The sequence below is a fragment of the Poecilia latipinna genome, unplaced genomic scaffold (genome assembly GCF_001443285.1).
Source record: "Poecilia latipinna isolate Pla-1442-1.1 unplaced genomic scaffold, P_latipinna-1.0 Scaffold328, whole genome shotgun sequence".
Classification (NCBI taxonomy): domain Eukaryota; kingdom Metazoa; phylum Chordata; class Actinopteri; order Cyprinodontiformes; family Poeciliidae; genus Poecilia; species Poecilia latipinna.
Genome location: NW_015112944.1, coordinates 201304 through 227765, shown reverse-complemented (window position 1 = coordinate 227765; position 26462 = coordinate 201304). Strand labels below are relative to the sequence as shown.

General features: G+C 39.8%; 1 protein-coding gene across 8 annotated transcripts in view; it reads left to right on the top strand.

Annotated features, from left to right (window-relative positions):
- kmt2cb (lysine (K)-specific methyltransferase 2Cb) overlaps window positions 1-26462 on the top strand; it is a 79852-nt gene that overhangs the window by 23062 nt on the left and 30328 nt on the right. For 5 of the 8 annotated variants that reach the window (XM_015035206.1, XM_015035204.1, XM_015035202.1 and 2 more), the window contains exons 6-29: window positions 790-899; window positions 1045-1154; window positions 1729-1891; window positions 1975-2146; window positions 2911-3025; window positions 4451-4626; window positions 4730-5082; window positions 10883-10963; window positions 11090-11811; window positions 13170-13289; window positions 16749-16865; window positions 17059-17163; window positions 17441-17545; window positions 18051-18232; window positions 18511-18675; window positions 18768-18874; window positions 19020-19091; window positions 19169-19381; window positions 20400-20519; window positions 20784-20909; window positions 20991-21121; window positions 23324-23516; window positions 25385-25477; window positions 25723-25770. In XM_015035206.1, coding sequence (XP_014890692.1) covers window positions 790-899; window positions 1045-1154; window positions 1729-1891; window positions 1975-2146; window positions 2911-3025; window positions 4451-4626; window positions 4730-5082; window positions 10883-10963; window positions 11090-11811; window positions 13170-13289; window positions 16749-16865; window positions 17059-17163; window positions 17441-17545; window positions 18051-18232; window positions 18511-18675; window positions 18768-18874; window positions 19020-19091; window positions 19169-19381; window positions 20400-20519; window positions 20784-20909; window positions 20991-21121; window positions 23324-23516; window positions 25385-25477; window positions 25723-25770 — 3899 coding nt within the window. The remainder of the gene's footprint in view (window positions 1-789; window positions 900-1044; window positions 1155-1728; window positions 1892-1974; window positions 2147-2910; window positions 3026-4450; window positions 4627-4729; window positions 5083-10882; window positions 10964-11089; window positions 11812-13169; window positions 13290-16748; window positions 16866-17058; window positions 17164-17440; window positions 17546-18050; window positions 18233-18510; window positions 18676-18767; window positions 18875-19019; window positions 19092-19168; window positions 19382-20399; window positions 20520-20783; window positions 20910-20990; window positions 21122-23323; window positions 23517-25384; window positions 25478-25722; window positions 25771-26462) is intronic. The other 3 variants (XM_015035207.1, XM_015035205.1, XM_015035208.1) reach the window with 3 other exon arrangements.

The following is a 26462-nucleotide window of genomic DNA, read 5'->3' as shown; positions in this document are numbered from 1 at the left end:
CGTGCCTGAAAGGAAAATTCAGCTTACTATTCCACTTCAATTTTGCTTTCAGTTTCACTATGTGAATCGCCTCAGCGTGACCGGCGACTCCCAAAGTGAAACACCACACTTCTGTTATCGAAGAAGCAGGGATTACGCTATGTAACCCTGTGGTCTTCTTCCCTCTGTAACTTCTTCTTCACCGAATATTGTTGTTAGGGAGGCATTGGATCTGGCCGGTCACTGCTGTCTCTGACTTTCTTGAACAACAGCCTAGTATGTTTGTTGGCTTTAATAAGCTGAATTCTGGTTTTCTCTGTTCCTAATATTGTCATGAGAGTAGAGCGGTTTGATCTGGCAGTCTGCCAGGTAGTAGGTACCTTTTAAGTTTTTGTTTTTTTAATTAGTATGATGGACAGACACGGTGTAGTTGTAAGAAGAAAGGTGAATATAATTACATAATTAGGCTGTAAACAATAAGGCGTCTTATCATGAGTGTGCAATCTTGTCAAAAACAATCTTTAAATTTTTTTTTTTTTGTCTGTTGATTGAAATGAAGGTCCCTTTGAAACGCTAGTGCTTTTTCATTTATTTTCTGTGTTGTATAAAGAAACATCCTTTTTAGTCATTGTATGACTGAGGACAACCAGACTCTTCATTCACTACAATAGATGGCATTTTACTTTCCCCTCATCTCAGTTTTCTTGTGTCCTTATTTCAGCTTTTTGAAAGTCTACGTATAATAATTATGTCGTTTGAAATTTTTTAAACTTCCTTTCTGTATTAAATTTCACCTCCTCCTCCCTCCAGTGAGTCTGAAACCTGCCATGAAGAACCAGACGTTGCCAGTCGATTTTGGGATGAGCTTTCTCACGTCGGCCTTCCACAAGGTCTTAAAGTCCAGTCTCTGTTTGAGTCAGGTAGGATTGGTGATAACTTTTTTTTTTTTTTTTCCTGTTTTTTTGCTATTTTTTGTTTGAGAACTTTGTATTTGAACCCCATTTGATTGCTGGTTTTTGCCTTGGAGGTTTTTATTCTTATACTTTATCACTTGAAATTTTTTAGGGCAATGTTGGGCACATCAGAGTTGTGCTTTGTGGTCTGACGGTGTTTGTGAGGGCGAGGGACAATCTCTTCTTAACGTGGACAGAGCCATTGACTCAGGGAGCACAAAGGTAAGTGGAGGGAGAACATCTGTAGACTAATGGGTGTTAACACCATCTTAATGCACCAGGGCAGCAGGGAGGGACTGCTTCATTGAGGCACAGAAAAGCGGCTGGATCAGGCTGACTGGTAAAGGTCAGAGAGGCAGCGTGGATCTCTCAGCTGTGAAATGGAAAAGGTCATGCCACTCAGCAGCGCACAGCTCTCGTAGCCGGTTGGCTGTGTCTGGTAGCAGTGTTGCTGCTCAAAGTTCTCTGATTGTTTGCAGCCCAACGGTCCAGCAGCTGAATAGCAATTCTGCCACTTGATCTCCACTGTGGCTATTAGTTCACACTCATGGAGTTGGCGGACAATAGAAGGTGTTTGAGATTTTGTTGTTTTGTTCTTAAAGCTAAAATACAGATTCATGTTTTTTTTTTTTCCCCAGAAATGTTGAAGGATCTAATCCATCCTCCCTTTTTTTTTTTTTTTTTTTTTTAAGTCAGTATTAGTCACAACCTTTAATGAAGCTGGTATAATTATGATGCTGTTGCAGACAAAGACTGTTTTTAAGAAAACCTATGTTATTTTTCTTTGTCTCCACAGCACTGTGCATACTGTAAGCGCCTTGGAGCCTCCATTAAGTGCTGCGCAGAAGGATGTGCTCAACTCTACCATTACCCCTGCGCAGGGGCAGCTGGGACATTTCAAGATATCAGAAGTCTTTCACTCCACTGCCCAGAACATATTGAATTGGCAATTCACAAATGTAAGTTAAGAAGTTGCACCATTACACAAAGAATATCATGTGCTAGATATTCACTGATGTGCCTGTTGTGTTTGGTTTGATAGTTGTAGACGATGTAAATTGCGTGCTGTGCGATAGCCCAGGGGACCTACTAGACCAGCTCTTCTGCACCAGTTGTGGTCTGCATTACCACGGGATGTGCCTGGACATAGCAGTGACCCCTCTAAAAAGGGCAGGTTGGCAGTGCCCAGAGTGCAAAGTCTGCCAGACATGCAAGTGAGTCACTTTAACCTCCCACCTAAATGAAGCCTTACAAAGAATCTGTCTCTTTCACTGGCGGTCCTTCTTAGTTTCTGCACCGCTCCCAGGCATGATGCACGTTGTTTTGTTTGCCTCTGTGGCTTGTGAAAAAAAACTAACTGGGAGTTTAACCCTGAAGCTTAATTCATGTAACCTCTGACCTTTATATAAACTGAGGCTTAAGTCTTATATTTTGTGTGGAAAGCCCAAATGTTATATTTGAAGTTACATTCAAATATATTGTAAGAAACGTGAAATCGAATTGGATAATTTAAAAATGAAATGTACAAACCGTGCTTGTATATTTGTGCATGAAAAACCCGGCAAGCTAAAATGTGCAAATAATGGGACATAAACACGTTCTGATTTAGTTGTTTAAAAATTTGCAACAGCAGGAATGTAAACAACTTTTTGAGCTTGTTGGAGTCAGTGATGTTGATAAAGTCTAACAGCTGCCGCATAGAAGGTCCTGCAAATATCTTAAGCAGCATTTCTGTATTCATGTCTTCCAAAACTAGTGTTGGCATTTGTCTGGTGTTGTAACTTGTTTATGTTTCGACCTAAAAATCGTAATGAAGTGGCACACACTCACAATGTCCATGCAGATCATGTATACCTGATTTTAGTGAAGTTTTGAAATATGACTCAGTGAAAGAAAATACTTTGAATCTGACAAAAGGTTCTGATTAGGACGTCTCAAATCTTACACAATATCGCTTCGTTTTCTGTTTTGCCTGTAGGAACCCAGGAGAGGACACTAAAATGCTAGTGTGTGACATGTGTGACAAAGGCTACCACACCTTTTGCTTGCAACCGGCTATCGACTCTTTGCCAACCAATGGGTGGAGGTGTAAGGTAGGAGTCATCCTAAACTTCTCGATCCCCTGACTGATTGAAAAAAAAAAGTTATTTTTAATTGTGACTTAACTGTGATGAAAGCAGTGAAACTTCATACACAGTCAGTGATAAATTATTGCGGTTGGTTTAAATCGTTGTTTTTACATAATGGCACTCCATTTTCCTCTTTTTTTTCTTTCTCTTTTTTTTTCTTTTTTTTGCAGAGTCATGTTGTGTTCAGTGTGTGCGTGCGTGCGTGCGTGTGTGTGTGTGTAGATGGGAAGAAAATAAATACACCAAGGCTCTCTTGCTGGGTAGAGCGACTTAGACCCAAAGGAATATGCACATTGTGGCTGAAAGAAATTACTTGGAGCAGCTGATCCCTTAAAGGTTTCAGTTCAGCCTCAGCGCCAAAAGATAGTACAAAGTGTACTTGCGTGTACATGCACAAGTGTTGTGTGGAGTAGGTCACAGAGAAGGAAGCAGCAGGTGAAGAGTTCCCCCACATTTTGGCTTCTGTGCTTGACTCAGCACAGAATAATGACGCCAACACAAATCGTTGATGCTCACATCTCCTCAGCATGAGTGCCTGTCTCAGCGCCTGTCTCCATATGTGTGTCAGTTTTGTTCTGAGTTGTGTGCTCTGTCTGACATACAGATTGAAAAAAAAAAAAAAAAAAAAAAATCATCTTTCCAGTGTCATTGCTGTGCGATGTTCCTCTGACGTCGTCTTTGTTGAATTGAGTTGCAGAATCTTTTCTTTAGAAAGAAAAAAAAAATAAACATTGTCGATCTATGTGGGTGGTTGGTCTCATAAACTGCAAACTCAGTTGTGTGATTGTACATTTCATGAATAAGCTTTAAGTGGATGTTAAAAAGAAATTAGGTGATGTTTTTTTTTTGTTTTTTTTTTAGAAAATATTTTCTAACCAAATTTTCTGAGGAACCTTTTATTTTCATCGTTGGCATGTTTTGCATATCAAATTTAACATTGCGGCTTAAAATCTGTGCCATACATTTTTGAGCTTTAAATGTATCTTGTCTACATATTCACACTTTCATGTTTAGATTCCTCATTCTCATGGAGAATAGCAAAAAAAAAAAAAAATGCTATGCCTCATTCCCAAGCTTTAACTCCCATTTTCCTGAAAACATTTTATTATAAACCATGATTGCAGGTTTAAAACAGCAGCTTGTTGCTCTTCCCTGTTTTCAGTCTTTCTGTCAACTAGTCTGTATTTTTTGATGTGGCGCTTTTAAGTGAAATAAACAGTTAAGATTCAGCATAAAGCCAAAACAAATATAAATGAAACTACTGATATAACTAAGGTAGATTTAGGATTAAATAATCCTTGCATATATTTATTAATGAAATGACTCCTCTATTTTTTGTACTGTACTTGGTCTAAATGGCTCTAGCATATTATGCCACTTTCTCCACAGAACTGCAGGGTTTGCATCCAGTGTGGAACACGAACCAGTGGACAATGGCACCACACCAGTCTGTTATGTGAGAACTGTGTCCAGAACCAGGACCCCGCTCTGTGCTGTCCAATGTGCTCCTGCATCCTGGACCCTGAGCATCACAAAGACTTACTACTCTGCCAGACTTGTAAAAGGTAAGAAAAAAAAAAAAAACAAGTGCTTGGTCCTTTTGCTTACCATTTGTGTTGTAGAAATATTTGTTGAACAATCCTGTGAATTCCTTTGCACTCCTGTCAGATGGCTACACCTGGAATGTGAGCGTCAGAACTCAGGCCATGGAGAAATCCACCCCAGGGAGGACTATGTTTGCTCCAACTGCAGGTCTCCTGCTGCAGAGCGGGCGCTGGAGGCGGAGGACATGGACATTGGCCCAGAGCTCAGTCCTCAGCCGGCCCCCATGCACATAGACTCTGAGACTGGCCTACCGCCGGCTCAAAAGCACAAAGACCTTGAACCTGGTGTTCAGCTGTCCCCTGAAATGCACAATGATCCCAAACCGGAATTACTCGCTGTTCCATTGCACTCTGATCCAGAGCCTGCTCAAGCCACCGTCCAGGAGGAGAAGTTGTCCATGCCAGACCAAAAGCCTGGTGGGTCTTTGTTCAAAAGATTACACACACTTTAGTCTCTCATCCTCTCTATCTTTTTCTCCCTTTCTCTTTGTTGATCAAACAATCTCGAATTTGCATAAGATAAGCCCAAAAATTGTTGCGTTTTTGAACATGTTGAACAATGGCTGCATCACACACCGAGCTTCAGCTCGTGTGATTGAAAATGAAACCCAGGGTTTGTGGTTGAGAATCCATTCAAAGAACAGCTGGCCACAGAGATACAGTTCAGAGAAATGGTTTGCCATACCAGCCTGTACTGCAATAGCAGCGTTAATTAAGTTGTGTGAAAGTTACTGTTCATGAAGGTAAAAGAATCGTAAGGAGTGTTGTGTGTACCGCAGCGGAAAGAAACACTCCCTTATTTTCAAGGAGACATCTGAGTGTTCGCACACTAGCATATGGTGTCCCACTAGTGGCAGATTAAAACAGTGTTGCTCTTCATAATTCTCTGGTTTTAAATTACTTTAAAAGGACCTATTATGTGCAATTCAATTTTTGTACTTCCTTTATGGTCTCTATTGCTTCTAGAAACAATCCAAATGCTTAAAAAAAACACCTAGCCATTTTCTGGCAATAAAGTAATGTTTTTGGCGTCTGGAAAAAGAGCCATCTAAAAGACCTCTCAATGCTGATGTCAGTCAGTGGACACCTTTCTGTTTCATATGAACACAAGCAGAGCTAGTCAGCTAGTTTTACCGCTGTATGCGCTGTACAATGGCTGCTGAAAAGGCAAGTGTTTTGTTGTTGACTTGTTCAGTCCTTGATGGTTGTGCAGGAGCCCCCACTCATTCCGGGTCTGACTCGGGGCCTAAGATGTGTAGCTATACAATTGTACGGCCATTTTCATGCATCTAAAGTGCGAGTGTAAACAGAGTTTACGCTTCCACTGCTGCTGTGTGGCCAACAGTAACTTATTTACATAAGAGACAGGAGGCTCTTAAACAGCTCATTACAAACGGAGGTCAGAATGGGTAGAACTGTGCAAGTGAAATCTCATTATGTGAGAATGATTTTGTGGAAAAATGTAATGTTTTGTATAGCCTGTAGGTCTATCCTAACTTGTTTAAAAGGAAGTATAATGTGCTCCCTCTAATGTATAGGGATGCTGGGATGGATTGCCTTTGAGCAAGAATGAAAGATTTGTCTTCTGTATTAATTTAAGAAACATATGTAGGTAATAAATGTCAAAAGTGTAGATTTCAGTTAAATCACTAAGTAGTTTTTCCATTAAGGTAAAGTCTACCTGTGTTTTACTAGATAATGACATCTGATAAACCTAGCTTATAATTTTGAGAAACTGACCAAACACTCAAGATTTATACTTTTTTTTTTTTATTGACTTGTACATGGATTTGCAATTTTTTGTTAGAAACCCATCCATCCATCCATCCATCCATTTTCTTTACACCCTTGTCCCTCAGTGGGGTCGGGAGGGATGCTGGTGCCTATCTCCATCTATCGTTCCGGGCGAGAGGCGGGGTACACCCGTGTTGCCCTCGCCAGTCTGTCGCAGGGCAACACAGAGACATACACACGCTCACACCTAGGGGCAATTTGGAGAGGCCAATTAACCTGATAGTCATGTTTTTTGGACTGTGGGAGGAAACCGGAGAAAATCCACGCACGCACAGGGAGAACATGCAAACTCCAGAACCTTCTTGCTGCAAGGCAACAGCTCTACCAACTGCGGCACTGTGCAGCTTGTTAGAAACCCACATGCCCATAATCTTATTTGCACCAAGAGTCATTTCAGAGTTGCACTCGTTCCAAAACTAAGACCAACACCTGTGGTTCGACAGTGCATTGCACTGCAATCTGGTCCAAGTGAGGTCAGCCAGGACTGAAGTGCAAAATTCCTCCCCAAATATGTACGGCAAGCGAGGTTAGGGATGCCAGTGGCAGCCCACTATCCTGCCCACTCTTGTCGAGGCAGCCCACTCCACTGACTGTAGAGAATGGAAGAGAGTATTATGATTATATCACGGGTCCCCTGTCTGCTAACCTGCCTTGAAGCAATGCTGGCTCATTCATTACTACTCACACAGTCTGCCTGCTTGTTTTGCACACTAGGCACAGATGCTCACTCTTTTTCTACTTCTGGTCATTTACAATCCCCTTATTAGATTTGGCTGAAAAAGCACAGCTTTTCCCCGCTTTTCCATTTTTTGAGATATGTTAGGCCTGTTTGGGCCATCTTAATTAAGGAGGGTTTATTTAGCAAGTGTTTCTCATACTTGTGTGTGTAGAGCTCCTTCAGCCAGATGAGTTGACCAGTTCATCACATCAACTGCCTCCTTCCTCGAGCGTCTTGGTTTGCTATAATTTTAGCCCATTCCTCCTCACAGAAATGGTGCCACTGAGTTGGGTTTGCATGCTACCTTGCTCACACAAACATCTTTTAAACTCTGCCCCTAAATTCTCTATGGGATTGAATTCAGGGCTCCAAATCATTAACTTTGTTGTTTCTAAACCATTGTCTAATGAATTTAGTGGGGCTTGCGGTCATTGTCTATTCGGAAGAAGCATTTTTGCAAAGCTTTAACTTCCTAAATGATGCCTTGAAATGTTGCTTTAATGTTTCCACACACTTTCCTTATGAAAAACACCCATACAACATGATGCTACATCTCCTGTCCTTCACAATCAGGATGGCATTCTCAGGATTTCAAGCTTCACCAAATACTTCATAGGGCTTGTCTCCAAAAGTTAATGTCTTTGTGCCTCAGTGGATTCATAAAAGTAATCAAGTTTTTCTATGTTCAGAATGCCATAATGGCTTGCTTCTTTCTGTGTGGCTTTCCATATAGGTACAGGATTAATAATGTGAGCAATGACTGTTGTCAGCTACAGCCAACATCTTTTTTTTGTTTTTTTGTTCTGGGGATTCAAAGAGTCTCTGGGACTCGGAACACGACTCCTCAAACTTTAAGATGGCGGATCATTTCAAATTGTGTTTATTCTTGCATAATTGCTGGAACAGATAAACATGGCGACTTCAAGTATCTGGATATTTGTATCCAAGGATGAACCGGAGTCGTGGAGGCACACAACTCTCTACCTAATCCCGGCTGGTTGCTTTTAATTTTTCCGTGATGTCACACAAGAAAGTGAGGTGTGGCTTTAAAACACATTAAAGTGTGCCTCCAAACAACTGTTGTGGTTTTGATTTAGTCTTGGCACAAAGTCATAAAATCATAATACCAGCTAGGCTTTCTCAAACTGTTTAAAAGCATGGCCGTGTTCCTTTATGCCATATCCTGACATTTAGCAAATAGAGAAAGTTGCATGACAACATTTAAAACATAACGGTCCACAACAAAACAGTCTTTTGCTATTACTGACCTGAAAACCGTGATGTTGTGATTGACCGTTGCCATTTGCTGTATTGCACAGTTCTACTTTAGGTCACACTTTCTTGTAATAGTCTGCGAATTTTATTTTGTATTAATCTGCTTAATGACACACCAGGCTCGTCAGACTGCAGCGGCGACATCACAGAGCGCAAATGGCCTATTTTGATGTTCTATTTTATATTTACTGTTTACCAGTAGCCAATATTTATATATTTTATGCTCTCTAGAAACCGCTTTCTGGTGTTCTTACTGACGTATAGGAGAAAACGGTACAACTGTTTAAATAGCTATTTGTGTTCTCTCTATCTGTGCAGTAAGATTTAAGTAACTGAATCAATGCTTTAGACTAATTTAAATATTGGCTGTATCAGATGTAATCAACTAGCGGTGTAATAATGTAGCTATACTACTGGTATTACTCAATGTAAAACTCTGATTCTCGCTCATGCAAACCTCAGTTGTATCTCTATAGATTGAATTTAATATGACATGAAACAAGATAACAGCTGCAATTATAACTCATCTGGCATACACCCAAATGGGTACTTTAATAAAATTCTTTATTTGAGCTGTTTGACTGCCAGTTTTAGCACCGCTCCAGGTTAATCGACGTTTAATAGATGCTATTAAATCTGCCCTGCATGTGCAAGTTAGTCCTGACTTTAGGATTTTTTTTTTTTTTTTTGCAGCGTTTTAGTTATGTAATAATCTAAACTGTTTAGTTTGCTTATTCAGAGAGTAAAAAAATATTGGAAAGAGTTCATTACAATGAATGTGTGTTCAGCTTGGTCAATAGCTGATGGCAAGAGATGGTTGTAGGCCCATCTTCCTAATTTACTTTCCGGCATGAGCACCGGATGAGCACCTGCAAGCTGCACAGTCATGAGCCCAGAGCACACAGACCCTGGGATGTTGGTTGTCATGGTTACTCCCTTCCCTGGCATTGATGCGTAGCAGGTGCATGCATGTGTCAGGATCAGTGTGACATGGGAACTTGTGGATTGAAATAGTGGGTGCCTCCTTAAGACTAGGCTGTCTGTACTGTCAGATGCTGTCTGGCAGAATATTGGCTCGATGTGTGGATCCCTGATAGCCAGGGATGACTGGTTCTATTCATACAGCACAAGTTAAATGAATTGGTAGCTTTTAAACAAAACAGACATGGGACATAAAAAAATAAATCTGGAGCAGGGGCATGGTAGTCACCAGTTTGTTAAAAAGCAAAACAATGATTTCAAGTGCATTCTGACCTGTAGGCCCCCAGTAGCAACCAGTTGCACGGTAGTTGCTTCTGTCTGAGGTACTTTCTATTGTTTTTTGTTTGTTTTTTTGTTTTGGTTTTTTACTTTTCTATTTGTTATTGTGGGTGTTATTCATCTCCTTAGGATTCTTGTCAATAATAATGAGACTTACACCGATCAGAGATTTTGTGCTAGATTTCTGATTGCTGTTTTCGTAAAGCTCTGATGTACGGTGGCCGACAGGTGCAAATGCGCAGCAACAGAGAAAACATGCAAACAAAAAAGAGACGCAAACAAATGAAATGCAGCAAACAAAAAAGAGATGCAAACACAAAGCAAATGAAATGCAGCAAACAAAAAAAAGAGATGCAAACAAAAAGCAAATAAAATGTAGCAAACAAAAAAGAGATGCAAACAAAAAAGAGATGCAAACAAAAAAGAGATGCAAACAAAAAAGAGACGCAAACAAAAAAGACTACAACCACAAATGAAATGCAGCAAACAAAAGAAAAGATGCAAACAAAAAGTGCTGAAAACGGAAGTGCTCCAGACCACTAGAGGGAGTCGAACAAAAAAACAGCTGTGTCCAAATTTAGGGTGTACATTACGGTGGCCGACAGGCGCAAACATCTCCGAAAACATCGAAACAATATTGCAATTAAGTGATTCAGTGTTGAACTGAGCAGATATTTCAGATCTATACATCTACATTCTCGCCTAAAAACTTTGTAAAAAATCATTTTTTGTCATTTTAAGTGTAACACAGCACAAATAATTTTGCCGCCATTGCTGCTTTTCTGAACACCCGTTTTAAAGGATGCAGGATTTCACTAATATTTCAGGACAAAGATGAAAAAAATGTAAGAATTATTGTTTTTTAAGTTTGTTTTTTTTAGCAACTCGCATCAAATAGCTACCTTTAACACAGCAACAGCTTCTACATTAAAGAGCCCTGTTACCAGAACAATTTGGTACCTCCAGGATGTGGTGCATTCACTGATTGGAAAATAATTGGATTTTTAGTGTTCGGCCTGCGGATCATTCATCAGGGCTAGTTAAGGCAGTGAAAACCTAAAACAATTCCTTTCATGAGCTCGCTTGTTGGTGATTTTCCACAATATGCTATTATCCTGTCGCTGAAGTATTTTTGTAAACTAATAAGTGTGTTCCTCTTTCTCTCTTTAGCAGCCCAAGGAGGAGCAGATGTTGTTGAGATGCAGGGCACTGAACCCTCTGTCAACAAAATTACAGCAGAATTCAACCCAGGTTTGTACATTTTCTTAATTTATTGCGAACATGACTGATTTTGCAGCTGAAAGTGTTGTTGGTTTCCATGCCCCTCAATTCATTCATTCATGTTCTTAACACCAACTTTTGTTTACCCTTTTACAGAAACAAAACCAGCAGCTAGACCCCAGCTCACATCTACAGAAAGTTCTGCGTCATTGTCATCTCCAAGCCAGGAACCCTTTCTTGTCCAGCAGCCCGTTGAGGCGCTACAGACGCAGGATATCACGTTGCTAATCAAGCCAGCAAATACAGAGGCCTGCCCCGAGCAGGGCACGGTCGACCCCAGCACAAAGGATTTTAAGGCCATCATCTCAACCACCAAAGAACCAAGTACTACATCAGTAACTTTCATGGAACAACCGATGGAAGTCGCACTACACCAAACTTCAAGTATGGACGTGGTGAAGACTTCTTTCTTGGAAACTGCTCCTAAGCAACCTAACAAAGAGAAGAATGAGGGTGCATTTCACATGAACTTGGCAGAGACTGTTAAGCCTTCAACTTCTAGTAGATCAGAGGAGATGAACTCTACACTGGACAGCACGCCCAATGTGTTATTTCCTGGTTTGTCTTCAGAGGAGAAACCCGTCAAAACAGCTGTGGAGAGATTGGCTGAAATGGTCTCCTCTCCCTCGCACTCTTCTCCTCTGGCCAGAGGGATGCCTCTCAGAGACCCGTCACAGACCCAGATCCTACCCACGCTGAGTGACCACAGCAGTATAATGCCAACAGCAAACCTCATACCGTTCACGCCGAAGATCGGCATGGGAAAACCGGCCATCACAAAGAGGAAGTTTTCTCCCGGGAGGCCTCGGGTGAAACAGGTATGGTGCCAAACTGCTAGTTGTTGAGCTTCATTGGCACAGAGGGACTCGCTCTACCTGATTCCCTGTTGCAATTCAGCTAAACAATTCAAAGCGATTTTAATAGGAATGTGCACCTACTTCACCTCCTCTTTGTGTGTTACCTGTGGGTCACGCTCTTTGAAACATGATCAGAGTTTTCCTGTCACTGGTTTCTGTGTGATTGAAGTAGCTTCAGGCTTGGGATAAGAACTTGTTTGTTTCTGTCTATAACATTACTTTACCTCTTATGGTGCCCTACGCAAGTAAAGCACAAAAGTGGCTATTTTTCTACTCCCTTTGTAACATTGCGTTCAAAACTAAGCGAAAAGGTCTTTTGTGTGCGTGTGCGTGTGCGTGCGCGCGCAAGTCCCTATAGGAGATGGAGGTTTTGTGGATTGAAGATATTTTGCTAACATTCCCTACTGGTATCCACCTCAAACATCATCATCATCTGTCTTTCTATTCATCTCATGATCATGTCATAAACATGGCATTGTGTCATTGTCTGACTTAAGATGAACATCCATTAAGTCAGAATCAGCAGTAGTAATTCCTTTTACTATTTACATAATATACTGCGAGTGGCTGAGGGAGATTAAACACCAAATATTCAGATTATTTTGATATTGGAGTCCTAAGTCTGCCTCATACAGAACGTAGAATTTTCTCAAAAAATATTTGGAATTAATTTGTGCCATTGGAGCTAGTTCAGTTGGATAATTTTTTTTTTTTTTCTTTTCTAGAGGTAGTATATCTTAACTCTTAAATAAGCATTACAGGGCTCAAATTAATTTACTACACCCAGTATGGGAAAATCTTTTCTAAAAAGCATAAATCAGTCTCTTTAGTCAAGCATGGCTAATGCGCTGATGTTTTGCTGTGCGAATGCAGCTGCTTGTTTGTCAGCATGCCAAACATATGATTGCCATAAAGAGACATAACAGGTCTATTTCCCACCCTTTTTCTACTTTATAATGCCACGCTAACGCTAGTAAATTCTTCTACACAAACTGCAACTAACACATTTGCTTGTCCGAGTTTTGCTCTTTAAACTAGGCACATGGAAAATGAGAATTAGCTTTAACTCGTCGTGTCACTTAATGACTTGTAGATGTTCTGGCTTTTAAGATCCTCCCGTAAGTGAATGTGTATCGACTTTAATCTAAAGTTACTACATGAGAACCTCACCACATTTCTTTAACATCCTTCTTTTGTATGTTTTGGTTTCTTTGCCGGCTTTGTTTTTAAGTTGCTGCATTTTGTCGCCCTCCTCCCTCCCTCCTCTCTCTCTCTCTCTCACTCTCTCTCACCCTCTCACCCATCCCTTCTTACCTTAGGGTGCATGGAGCCCCCATAGCAGTGTGTGCTCACCCTTTTCCTGGTCACCAGACCAGCCAGAGGGTTGGGACCCAAGGACCAGGCAGTCTTATGGCAGCCCCGGTTGGAGCATCAGAGTGGTAAATACAGTGGCTCACCAGAGATGGCAGGGCAGCAGCTGCCCTCTCTGACCGTTTTTATTGTGACGCTCACTCTCTTGAGTATTTCTGAGCTTCACTAGTCTGTAATGCTGCCAGCAATAAATGATGACGCACACTTTGGAGTAAGAAGAGGCATAAGAAAGTCAACTTGTTTACTAAAAATGCTAGGAAGAAGATTTAAAGTATTTGTCATATTGGAGTTGAATTCAGTGAACGAGAGTATTAGGTTTTTCACAAAATGTTATATAATCACTTTAGCACTGAATTCAGACTGCCTTCGTCAACTGTACACTGTTGGGTTTTCTGCAGCTCCTTTTTCAACAAGTGCAAAGAGTAATATACTCATTACGTATCTCTAGTCAGCATTGAGCGGGGAAAAAAATACCGTTGTGTCATGCTCCTGACAAAAACAGAAAAGTCATTGTTAGGGTTATAATAATAACCGTAACATTATTTGTCATTTTGATATATAGGCAGGAGCAAAAATAACTTGTGAATATCAATTCAAAATTATTTCACATTTCAAGTGCTGACTGCACAGAATTTTTTTTTTTTTCCTGTGCGCTGTTCTAGACTTTATAGTTTAGCACAAATATAGCAAGTATGTATTAGTTTCTGTTTGGGCTATCTACTCAAGTAGCCAGTCTGCTGCTGGCATGCTTAACAAGCATGCTCTGCTCAAACCTTGCCAAGTGTGGTTTAATCATTTTTTTTTTGTATTATCTATAAGAGTCAGATTTCTTTTTTCCAAATAGCCATGTTGACATTTTTCTTAAAGTTGGTAAATCTGTTGGCGTCTTCATTCAGCACAGCTGCCTGGCAATATGCAGCAACAGGTGGGACAGGGCAGTGCTGTGTTGCTAGCTTGAGAAAACCTTTGGAGACATTTTTTTTTTTATCATTATTAAAATGTTTAACTGTAAGAATGGTACAATATTTTGGTGGATTTTAGACTTTTTCCTTTTTAACTTTTTTCATAAGCCTTTGTGAGAGTTCCAGTTCAGTGTTAAATGAAGTTGGGTTGTCAGAACATTTGAAGTATGTGGCCAAAATGTTTTTTTTTTTTTTGTTTGGAAAGATTTTTAGGAGATTCAAGCAGATGGAGCTTGACAGTCATGTCAAGCTTTCGAACCCCTGCAGAAAATCTGCCAAAGGCACTGTGAAACCTGTACAGGAAGAACCTGCTTTCACTTTCTTAGTCGCTCTGTATTATGAAGTCACTTTCTAACAGACGCGTAGATCAAGGAGCTTCACACAACCGCAGTTCAACAACAGAAAAAGATTATCAGCATCACATAGGCATTAATTTATGGTGTGTTACGTTGTGACTTTTTGCTAAATGTTAGAAAAAATATTGTGTTAACTATGTTTTCAATTTGTATTCATTTGTAGCTTCTGCATATTGTTGAAGGATATATCTCGAGCTTCCTTGTACATTAGATTTGATAAGCTTTTATTGCTTTTACTGCCAGAATGTGTTCAATATACAGTTTAGTGGTGGAAAAGAATGACGTTTCTGGTCATTTTGTGAAGAATATGAAGAGAGCTTGCTTTTGAGGTTTGTCTGCCCGCTAAGTTATGCAGGCTTGACTTGTTGCGACAGCCTTCCCTTCAGTGATCATGTCAGGGGGAAGGGATGTTGAGTCGTCAGTGGGAGTCCAAGGTGCAACAAGAGTGTTGGTTTATTTTACTACTGATTACAAATGACTGTTAACGGTCACCCAGTATTCATTCAGAGTGTTGTTTGCAAGACTTTTGTTTGTTGTTTGTAACAGTTTAAATCCACAAACTGGGGGGAAAAAATGGTAGCCTTCTCATGTGAGTTACTCACTCTTTACTTGTTTTTTTTTTTTTTTTTTGTTAAACCTAACCCCTCAAAAAAACCAACAGTTCAATCTGAGGGCTGAGATGACAATAGAAGAACTTTGATTTTATGTCGGTTAAACTATTTCTGCTGTTTTGGCTCATTATCCTGCTGAAAAACCATTTTCAGTTTCAGTTCTGGACACCAGATTTTACTTGAAATTTTATTAGAGGCCATCATGTCATTACATATGGTGTGTAAGAGATTGTGTCACTATAATGAAAAGACGGTATTTATGGTAAAATTTGAACGTAAAAATTAATTTCCTAATAAACGTTCTGATTGATTTAGTCAAAACGGAAACATGGTTTTAGTGATGGATGTAGCATTTATTTTAGTTCCACGTAGATTGAATGTGTTGACGTTCACTGTGATTAAAAAGGCGCATTAGAGGTTTCATGTACTTATTTAGCCTTTTTTCCTAAGAGAAAATGCAGAGTGTTGGAAGAATAGCGCAAATTATAGGATTAACGCTTGCTAAATTTAGTAAAACATTTGTAAACAAATGTGCTTAATATTATGTGCTCTGCTGTTTTACTGTATAGAATAACACTACCAGCTATTTTTTTTTCTGGTTAATTAGCCAGAGTGGGCTTATTAGCTTAGCTTAACTGAGTTTGCTTAGCTTCCTTCCTTCCTTCTCCCTCCCTTCTTTCCACTCTTCCTCCTTTTCTTTATTTTCTCCCTTCTTTTTTTTTACTTTCATGTATAATGACTGGCTACAGTAGAGAGACCTCCACAGACTCATTGTGAACTTTAGTAGTTTATTATAACAAATAGCCATAAAGGGCTAAAAACAAAGAAAAACTTTGATTTTTCTTTTTTTATTATTATTATTATTTTTATTTTTTAACATCTGTTGTTCCTACACAACATTTTTTACATGTGAAATGCTGTGTAGGAACAATGGCTTTGATGTATCGTGAAGATCCAGTAAATATTTTGCAGTTCTAATTTGAAGAACAGTCGCTGCCTTCATTTTTATTGAATGCAGAAGCACAGAGTGCTGTCGAGTTAAAATTAGGTTTGCTTTCTTGGAACCATACAATATGTAATATCAGTGTTTAATATTGATTTAAATGTGTCACCTATCATAAATAAGTTTTGTTTTTATCCCCTCACCATGACATTCACATCACCCGTGAACCATTATTGCCTCAGTCAATCTGTGAAATGTGTAATTTTAGCATGTGGAGCAAATATGTATTGAAGAAGTGTCCAGTCGCTCCTTTGTCCCGTCAATGAGTGAACTCTCAGTATAACAATTTGCATATATAACGCTGTCCTAGTTTGACAGACCTAAGTTGTTACTGAACTAGAAATGCAGCTGTTGAGCTAATAAATTGTATATTTTTTGTCTAGCAAATCTTCTGCAGAAGAAGCATCTTGGTTAATAGTTGCACCTTTAGCTAAATGAATTGGGCATTCAGCATCCAAAGAGGTGTTTAAGAAAAGGAGCAGACTTTTACAATCAGACGGAGCTTGGGCTTGTACTTTTGAGTTTGTATGACGGTAAATTGTGATTGCCATGGTTAGACTGAATTGGCCATTTTGTGTTTTTTGTTCATCTGCAGGGTCGAGGATCAGGCTTTCCCGGTAGGAGGAGGCCGAGAGGAGCAGGACTGTCGGGCAGAGCTGGACGGGGCAGAGCCAGAGGCAAAAACGGAGTGAGTCCCAGCATCAACCCTGGGGTATGATCTTTACGAGATTGTTTAAATACTTTGTTTAGCAAACAGCTGTTTTATAAGCAGTGATGATGTTCATATCAAAGATTATGTCATTTTTCTTTGATTATTTGACAATGTTAAAATATTTTTTGAAGCCTGCGCTCTCCCATTTATATGTTAATTTTTTGCGTGTTTTTTTTTTCCTTTTTATTTGCAGATCACCACAATAGAAACACAATACCCACTCAAAGAAGAGGAGGAAAATGCGATGCACAACACTGTCGTAATTTTCTCCAGCAATGACAGTTTCACGCTGAAACAGGTTCGTATGTGTGCCCATCTGTTTTGTGCACATTCTGATTTTAATTTGAAATTCCTGACCATGAATTTCAGTATTCACGCTAAATGGCCTCATAATAAAATGTTTGCTTAAAAATTTGGCCTCCAGAGTTCCTTTTTTTTTTTTTTCTTTTCTTTTTCCCCCAACAGCACAAACATAGAAATAACCAAGCCTTGTTTTACTCTCACCTCTGAAACTTACTGGCGTAACTCAGCCATTGCACTGAAATTAGTTTACTCATATCTGTCTTCCCTTTTAGGACATGTGTGTGGTGTGTGGGAGTTTCGGTCTCGGTGCAGAGGGACGTCTGCTGGCCTGTGTACAGTGTGGCCAGTGCTACCATCCCTTCTGTGTCGGTATAAAGGTATAGTTTTTTTTTTTTTTTTCCCTTTTTCATCTACTACCTTGTTAATCTCTCCTTGTTGTTCCGCCTTACCTTTCTTTTTGCTTTGTTTCCCTTCTGTTTACTTCCTCACTCCCTCATGTCTTTCCTTCCTTGTTTTTGTCCTTCCAAACTTGAGTTCTATCTCTGATTGATTTGGACTTCCATCCCTTTCTTCCCCCCCACGTATCCATCTTTCTCTCATTGTGGCTTTCCTTTTAAATTTGTTTTTCATCTCTTTTGCTCATGTATGAACTTTTCTTTCCTTCTCTTCTTAGTCTTTCTTTTCTTTTTCTTTATTTTGTTCTCTCTATCCCCTCTTTGGCGCAGCTTTCCCATAACCCACATTATACGACTGCTCACTGTCAAACTATTTGTCAAAAATTAATAGAGGACTTCCTATTTTCTATAGGATAAAGATTTTAAAAGATGGCTTGCTGGGCAGAAACTACATTTCCCATGTCTGTTACTGCTGTTCTGTTTGCAGATCACCAAGGTGGTGCTCAGTAAAGGCTGGCGATGTCTTGAGTGTACGGTGTGTGAGGCTTGTGGGCAAGCCACAGATCCTGGCCGCTTGTTGTTGTGTGACGACTGCGACATCAGCTATCACACATACTGTCTGGACCCTCCTCTGCAGAATGTTCCTAAGGACAGCTGGAAGTGCAAGTGGTGAGTAACTCTTTGATCATTGTGCTCAAATGGGCTTCAAGCAGTAAGTCTTTTAAATTAGTATTGAACTGATGCCTTGCAGACTCACATTCCGGTTTATTTAACTTCACTCTTTCCCAATGTATGACTTTTTTTTCTGTGATGCTTTCTTTAAGGCTAAACAAAATAATTGTTTAATGTAACATATGTGGCCTAATGTTGCTTTTTTGTTTTTATCTCTATCCTCTTGGAAATAATTTGGACTAAATTAACCATTGTTTTTCTCCCATCTCCTGCAGGTGTGTGTCCTGCACGCAGTGTGGTGCAACCACTCCAGGACTGAGGTGTGACTGGCAAAATAATTACACCCAGTGTGCTCCCTGTGCCAGCCTTACATCATGCCCAGTCTGCCTGGTGGACTACAGCGAGGGCACCATCATTGTTCAGTGCCGCCAGTGTGACAGGTCTGTGTTGTTCCTGCAGAACTGTCATGGAAGGAATGCAGAACCCCGACTAACTCTCTGGAAACTATCTGAACGTCTTCTCCTCTCTGCAGATGGTTTCATGCTTCTTGTCAGAATCTTCATTCAGAAGATGATGTAGAAAAGGCGGCAGAGAGCAGCTTCGACTGCACCATGTGCCGAACATTTAAGACCACAAAAGGTGGGAGAGTAGTGATTTAGCACAATGGGTTTTTTTTGGTTTTTTTTTTAATTAAAGCAAATGTGTTGTGTTTTTATTGCCACGTGTTTAATAATTATTTTGTTAAATTACCGAACTGCTTTTGTACATTTTGGTTCTGCTGCAGTTATAACAAAGACAAGAGAGATCACCGAGCCACTACTTGTGACACAGACATTTTCCAAAGCTAAAGATTTTGGTAAGTTTAAAGCAACCCGAAGGAGATGGGTATTTATTTTTGAAGTATTTAACCCGTTTTGCCGTTTTTCTGTTCAGATCTGTCTCGGACCTACACCCAGGATGGTGTTTGTTTGACAGAGTCGGGACTTTGTCAGCTCCAGAGCTTGTCTGCTGCTGCGTCACGACGACGGAAACCCAAACCAAAGCTAAAGCTGAAGATCATTAACCAGAACAGCGTGGCCGTGCTGCAGGCCCCCGTGGACCCTCTCTCAGAACTGTCTCGAGACGAAGACATGGAGGACAACAGAGGTATCCGTGATCTCATACAACCTGCATGTAATCCCGTTGTACCGACCCATTTTAGGAAATTAAATGTCTTTAAAAATGTATATATTTTTGTAATTCAAATAAAGAATCTAATCTTAAGATTAGATAGGTTTCTTCCACTGAGAGGGATACATTTCAAGGGTTTATATCTGTTCTGTCATAGCTTGTAAATAAAGACGACCCATGACTCGGTGTCTAGCAAAAATAGAACATTGTAGAAAACAGAGAAGCTATTTTTAATGCAGAAATATTGGCCTAATGACCAGTATGTCTACGTATTGCATCAGTGTGTTGTGGCATGGAACACACTGATCCACTGCCATGCTGTTATGGAGGCCCAGGGACCTTTAATAGCAACTTTCAGTTTACTTTGATTATTGGTTCTGGTGTCTCATGTCTTCCTTGTGACAGGAGTCCTCAGGATCTCTATGGTGTTCAAGTCTGATGAGTTTCTAGCCAATCAAGAATAATGACACTGTGTTCACTAAAACAAGTATTAGTACTACTGACAGTGGAGGCAGGTGCTGAGTCCTTCTGAAAAATAAAATCGGATGGCTTGTGCAACTTTCTGCCCCAGTTTTTCCTTCCACTCAACTTTCTATTAATATGTTTGTATACAGCACACTGTGTACAGCCAGATTCTTTAGTAATGACCTTATGGTGTCGGTGACTATCTGCTTGACAAATGTTCAGCTGGCAATAATCATTGTGCGAAATAATCACGTAAAAAAAAAGCAGCTGCTATATGAGCGTGTGCTCAATGTAACTAATTTAAATTTCATTTGTTTGCTATAGTAGCCTGTGGTCTATTTTGATCAGTGTACATATAATAGAAAGATATTCACTCTTGGAACTTGTGCAGTTGAAGTTTAATCAGGTGAATATTTTGCTATGGAGTGGGGTTTGGACGAAACTGACCCTGTTACTGTTTTGAGGGGCCTGACTGGGGTGTTCTCAGCTGCTGGGCTGTCACTAATCATCACTTCTCTACCTCTTACAGAGGCGGAGCTCCTTGATTGCGAGACAAAGTCTGACTCAAGCCTGGAGCGAGAGCCAGCGGAAGATGACTCCAAAGGGGCCGACGGCGTCAAGAAGAGGAAGAGGAAACCGTACCGACCGGGTAGGGCACCTGATCCAAGGAGACAGCTCTCCTGAAGCATAAAATGGTGCAGTACATGCCCAGCGTTGTAGCTGCAGAGATGTGCTGCCATCTCACGGCCTCAGATGCACAGAGGGCTCTGTCGGGTCTTTTCAAGCCTGCATTATTTGCCACTTTACAGAGACAATAAAGGCTAGGCTTTAAACTAGTCGGCCTCAGTTTCGAAGTGGAAAATTGCACTTAAATGTAAGTTTGCGAGCAACTCTGTTTTTGCTTTGTCATCAGGCATTGGGGGGTTCATGGTCCGTCAAAGAAGCCGGCCAGGCCAAGGCCCAAGCAAAGCGAAGCGATCCCTCTGCAGAAAAGATTCGTCTGGCTCTGTGTCAGAGAATCCCATCGGTAAAGATGAAGGTCAGTGCACCAGAACTATGCATATAATTTAAATTTGTGTCGCTGAACTCAGAAATTTCTAAAATAATGTTTTGTTTTCAGGTTGGACAGAAGCCCAGCCAGATACTCCTTTGGATGAGACGCCCTCTGGACAAGAGGTCCCGGAAAAGATAAAGAAACGCTACAGGAAGAAGAAGACCAAGCTGGAAGAAGCTTTTCCAGCCTATCTGCAGGTCAGTTATCTGGAGTATGTAATGATTTATTTTACAAAAAAAGGGTTGTATCTACCACTTATCTGTGTGTTATGTATGTATGTATGTATTAATCTTTTAGATATATAATATGTTTATATTCTCCAGGAGAGCCACATGTTCTCATTCTGTCATTGTGCACTGCTGGTCAGCTGACTTCTCAGGCTTTCCCCTGCTCAGAGTAAATATAAGTTTGGCTGTTAGGATATTTACGGCTCATAACATGCAGAGGGCTGCTGGCTTGGAATGTCAGGACGTAGCAACCAGCACCGTTTTTAAACTGCAGCATGTCTGTTTAACAGCAAACTGCAGAAAGCCTCACTCATTAAGAAGCTCAGTTTATATGCCTGATCAGTGTTAATTTTGACTGCACATTTTTATATTCGACTCGCCCTGTTTTTGACTAAAATCAAACTTAATTCTAGTTTATATTTTTAGTTTTTAAGATGCTTAATTTGAGCGATGCTAGTCATTTTAGTTGTTAGTCTAATTCTTCTCATTCCACTCTTTCTATATTTCAATCTGTTACAAGCAAGTGTCTTCGTTGTGGAATATTGTACAGCACCAAGAAAGGTTTGCTTTGGTCCCAGTAGCTACTTTCTTCACTTATGTTGCCTGTCCTGGATTTCATGTCCTGTCTTACTTGTATCTGTTCTGCTCAAGTTTTTGTCCAACAGTAGCAGATTAATGTTGAAAAACGTATCGCATTCTGCACAAAGGCCTTTTGAACCTGCTAAATTTAGCTGGCATTCACGTACAAGGTTCCTACACAGTCTCAAAAAGTCTAGACAAGTTTGAATATTTACTGGCCCATTTTTTTCAGATCTTATGGAAAATAAGTTAATTGAGTGTGGAATGATGTTGGAATTTCCATGCCATATTTCTGTATTAGAACTACAGAAAAATATAGATTATTATTATTGTTGTTGTTATGACTGTAATAATCCATACAAAATTGTCGTGGCAGAGATAATGTTGCTTTTGTGTTTCTCAATAAAATCAAGTAGTTCATTCGGGGGTTTTTTTAGTATGTGAATTAGACAAAATCTGTATTTTAATGTTAGTGAATTTAACGTTTGTTTTCCTTTTCAAATGTACAGTTTTATGGGGGGGGGGAAACAAAAGTCAGTCCGTTTTGAGCTACGTCTTTCTGAAAATCGTTCTTTCACCCCTGGCGAAGGCAGGGAAAGCATAGTAAGTTGCATTGAAACTACTTTGCCATTATGCACCCCAACCCCCTCTGTGGGCTTTTTGGAAAAGATGGAACATCATAAAGTATCTCTGAGTAGAGCATGCTTGTCTGCGATCATAACTTTTTTAAATGGTTCCTTTCTTTCTTATGAATTGACATACAAAGGCTTAACTGTAGATGGCTGCTTGTCCCCAGCCAGTATCTTAGTGTCACTTTGTGTTGCCCAAAACCTCGATAGGTGATGTGCATTAAGCCAGTGGTGGCTGTCACTGCCACTCTTTATCCCACCACATTAAGGAGAAAACCTAAAAGTCTTACACAGTGAAGCAGATTCCATTAATTATTGAGATAACACGTCGAGCTTTAGCGTCTCAGTGCAGCAGCGAGCACCGTTCCATGTTGCTGAGGATAGCTGGGATGTAGCTGATTAGTGGAGGTCGGTCCTGAGGGGTCAGAATCATGTGACTGATGGTTTGGAGGAGGGCTCTCCAAAGTGCAGCCTGGGGGTAGATGTGTCATGTGCAGCCTTTGACCACAATTCAAAAATGATCTAAGTTTAGCCCACTAGCACAAATGGTTGAGGCAGATGTATGTATAGATTTTAGGGTGAGTCTTTTCCGTGATGGAGGGGGCTTTCGAAAAATTCAAATGTTCTTCAAATTGTAAATGTAGGTTACGTGTCAAAGTATTCATTTTTTTATTAAAATTTGCTGTGCTTAGAGTTTCAGTTCAGTTGTCAAGGGCCGTCATTGTGTATTGCAGTACAGAAGAACAATGTTTACTTTCTTCCTACACTGACCAGGAGAAGAAAATGGTGCTGATCTTTTTACCTTAGTTTTACTTCTGTTGTGCCACATTTGTTAAAGTTTTTTTCCAGCTATTTTTTCTCTTTTGCATTGTCGGTCTCATCTTTTTTAAATAATCTCTCGCCTCTTACGGTGCTTATCGTCGTCGACATGGCGTTGACTGGTCCTGTTTGTCGTCTTTCTCAGGAGGCGTTCTTTGGTAAGGACCTTCTGGACAAAAGCAAGCAGAGTAGGCAGCAGGGGGTCGAATCGGGCTTGCTGGAGGACGGGCAAAGCTACGTGGAGAGGAAGCAGCCCACTTCAGGCTTCTTGGATTCGACATCAGACCCGCTGCTAAGTGCATCAGCAGCATCCATTCCCTCCAGGCCGGCAGCACCACGTATGTATAAACAATCATTTTCTTCCAAGTGATTAGTGGTGATGTAATTCACGCAGTGAATGCAACGTTGTAGGATAAATATTGAATATGTGAAGACAGCGGTTTGTTTTTGATTCCAAATTTCACTCCTCTGTTCCTAAATACATGACATTCCAAAACTACTTATGACGCTTGAACTTAAATCACTTTATTGCAACGTGACCACACACTTTAATGTACTTTATCGGGATTTTATTTGCTCGGCTAACTAATGCGTGATTTGAAGTGGAAGTGAAATGATACATGATTAAATATTTTCTTACAAAGAGATTGTGGAACCACCTTTCACTGCAGCTACAGTTTCAAGTTTTTACCAGCTTTGCACATGTGTAGAAGGAAATGTTTCTTTCTTTGTTCTTTGCGAGAAAGCTCAAGGTCACTCAGGTTCAAGGCTCGTGTCAAATTCACATTAGATTTACTTCTGGACTTTGACTGAGCTGCTGTCACCCATAGCTCTGTCTGGATGTTTGCCTGTGCTGAACATACAGCTCAGTTTTTAAGTGTTTTGAAGCCGTTGATATGTTGTCTTCCAGGATTTGCCTCCCGTTAAATGGGTCCAATTTATCCCCCCTTTTCAGAACCATCCCGTCTGCATGATTCTGCCCTGCTAATTTGTCCACATTTCCATTGACCTTCTTTCTGTGTTCCCTGATCTCTGTGATGCTGTTGGATCCCCAATGACCACATAACAGATTTCTGAGGCCTTCAAGTAACAGCTGGATTTGTGCTGAGATTAAATTAACCATAAGGGACTCTATTTACCAATTACCAATAATTGGTAAATTATTGGTAATAATTATTGGTAATAATGATTACCAATAAAAGTAATGCACTCATAACTTTTCCAATTTTTATTTATTTGTTTTCGTTTTATTTAAAACATTTTTTTTCTATTTTTCAAAATAATACATTACCTTGTTTTGCTCCACCAGATAAAATCCCAATAAAATACATTTGAGTTTGTTCATCTAATGTGACTTTCTTTTTTTATTTAATGGGTGACATAAAAAAAAAAAAAAAAAAAAAAACCTAGCTTTTTTTATAAAGCCAGAAACCAAAATGATAATTCGTCTAAAAGAAAATAAAAGCCGTCCTGTCACAAAGCTTTTATTCAGTTTTCTTTTTTTTGTTTTGTTTCTTTTTTTTTTTTTTCTGAGATTCAATTATTACTTAGTCAAGAATAGAGGATGTCTTTTTATACTGTTACTTGTAGGTTTCTTTACATGCAACAATGAAGAGCAATTTTTGAGCAGACAATATTTGAAACAACATTAATTTTATGGTAGCATTAAATAACTTTTTGCAAGAGACAGAAATTAAGATGATCATGTTTCTACAGTTTTTTTTGTTTTGTTTTTTAATCTTGTGGACTTTACTGAAGGATGCTTGATGGTACTGGTTTCCAACTGAAGCTTTTTTTATTATTATTATTACGGTATTTTAAGTGATCCCCTTTCAGCCCTGATCTATCAACCACCATTTTGAAAAATTATGATTTGATTTCAGTCATTCTAACTGAACCCGTTGACTCCTTTTGTCAACATTTGTGACTCTCCGTTTCAGTAGAGTTCAGCTGTCTATCTTCAACCTGTTTTGTATTTTTAAATCACATTAATCTCCATGCCAGTCAGATATTATTATGACCTCTTTTGGGGCTTTTGAAAATTTGAGTTCATCCAAGGTTTAATCAACAACAAGCTCTACATGTGACATCCCGACAAGCAGCTCAAGATCCCTCATGTCAGTTCATCATCATTTATTATTTGTGACACTTTGGTTTTCCTTTTTTTTTTTTTCTTTTCCTTTTATTTCTTGTCCTTCATCTGCAGAGACGACAGAGGAACCATTAGTTGATCTAGCTGATGTTCTGAACACTGGTGCAGACATCTTGGGAGTGCTCGGAAAGCCAAGCGGTGACTCTGGTGCGTCAAATATCTCACAGGCAGTGACAGTGACAGAATATATTAATAGTCACCTATGATGGGTTCATGTAATCCTCTACTACTCCTTATACAGAAATATCCCCAGAGGACTTGTTTGTTTTTCTTCACCATTGTGATTTTCTTTATTGCCTCATTTTGATTGTTCGTTTTGTTTTTTTTTAAATCTTTTGTTTAGTTTATTCTGTCTTCACCATTTTATTTTACTTGGTTTTGGGTTCTTGTAGGTCTTGATTTTTGCCCCTTCAAGGTTGACAGCTCACCTCCTCCTTTTGGTAAGGGTGCTTTGGCCTCCAGTTCTCTGCTTTAGTGCATTTCTCCTGCAGTGTGTCTCTGTTTTGGGTGTGCATGTTTAAACACTACAGTGACTTCATACCTAGCTTTTCTTTTTTTCCACTCTCTCTCTCTCTCTCAGCCATTTCAGATTGCAATAACACTCATGAGCTGCTTAGTATCTGTCTAACACACCTTCAGTTTTTGCCCAAATGTATGTGGTGTGCCAGTCTTTGTGATCGTGAGCCTTCAAATATCCTCTCATGAATTAATATCTGGCTCAAAGGAAGATTTCTTCAAAATGGGAAAAAGAAACTGACAAGGGTGTCCCTAGCATTCAAAAATGAGCAGTCTAGAGAGTGAAGGACCTTGACAAATGTTCTTAGTTTCTGAATGCAGTAGAGGGCCTCTATCTTCATGCCTTTGGCTTCCTGACAAAAAGCTTTGCAGTACATTTTGCGGGGTGAAAATTGTGGCACTCTCTAATTCTAAGCGCTCCTAGGAGTTACAGTGCATCAATTTGCTATACAAGTTTTATTAAATGATTTTTCAAACGCAATCTTTTCATCACATGAAAAGTGTTACGATGTCTTGTAAAAACTGAGCTCGACTTTTAAATTGTTTAGTTTTAATTGCCTTTCTACTTAAACAAGTTCTCATGCATTGACTCATTTAAAAGAAACACCTGTGGTGA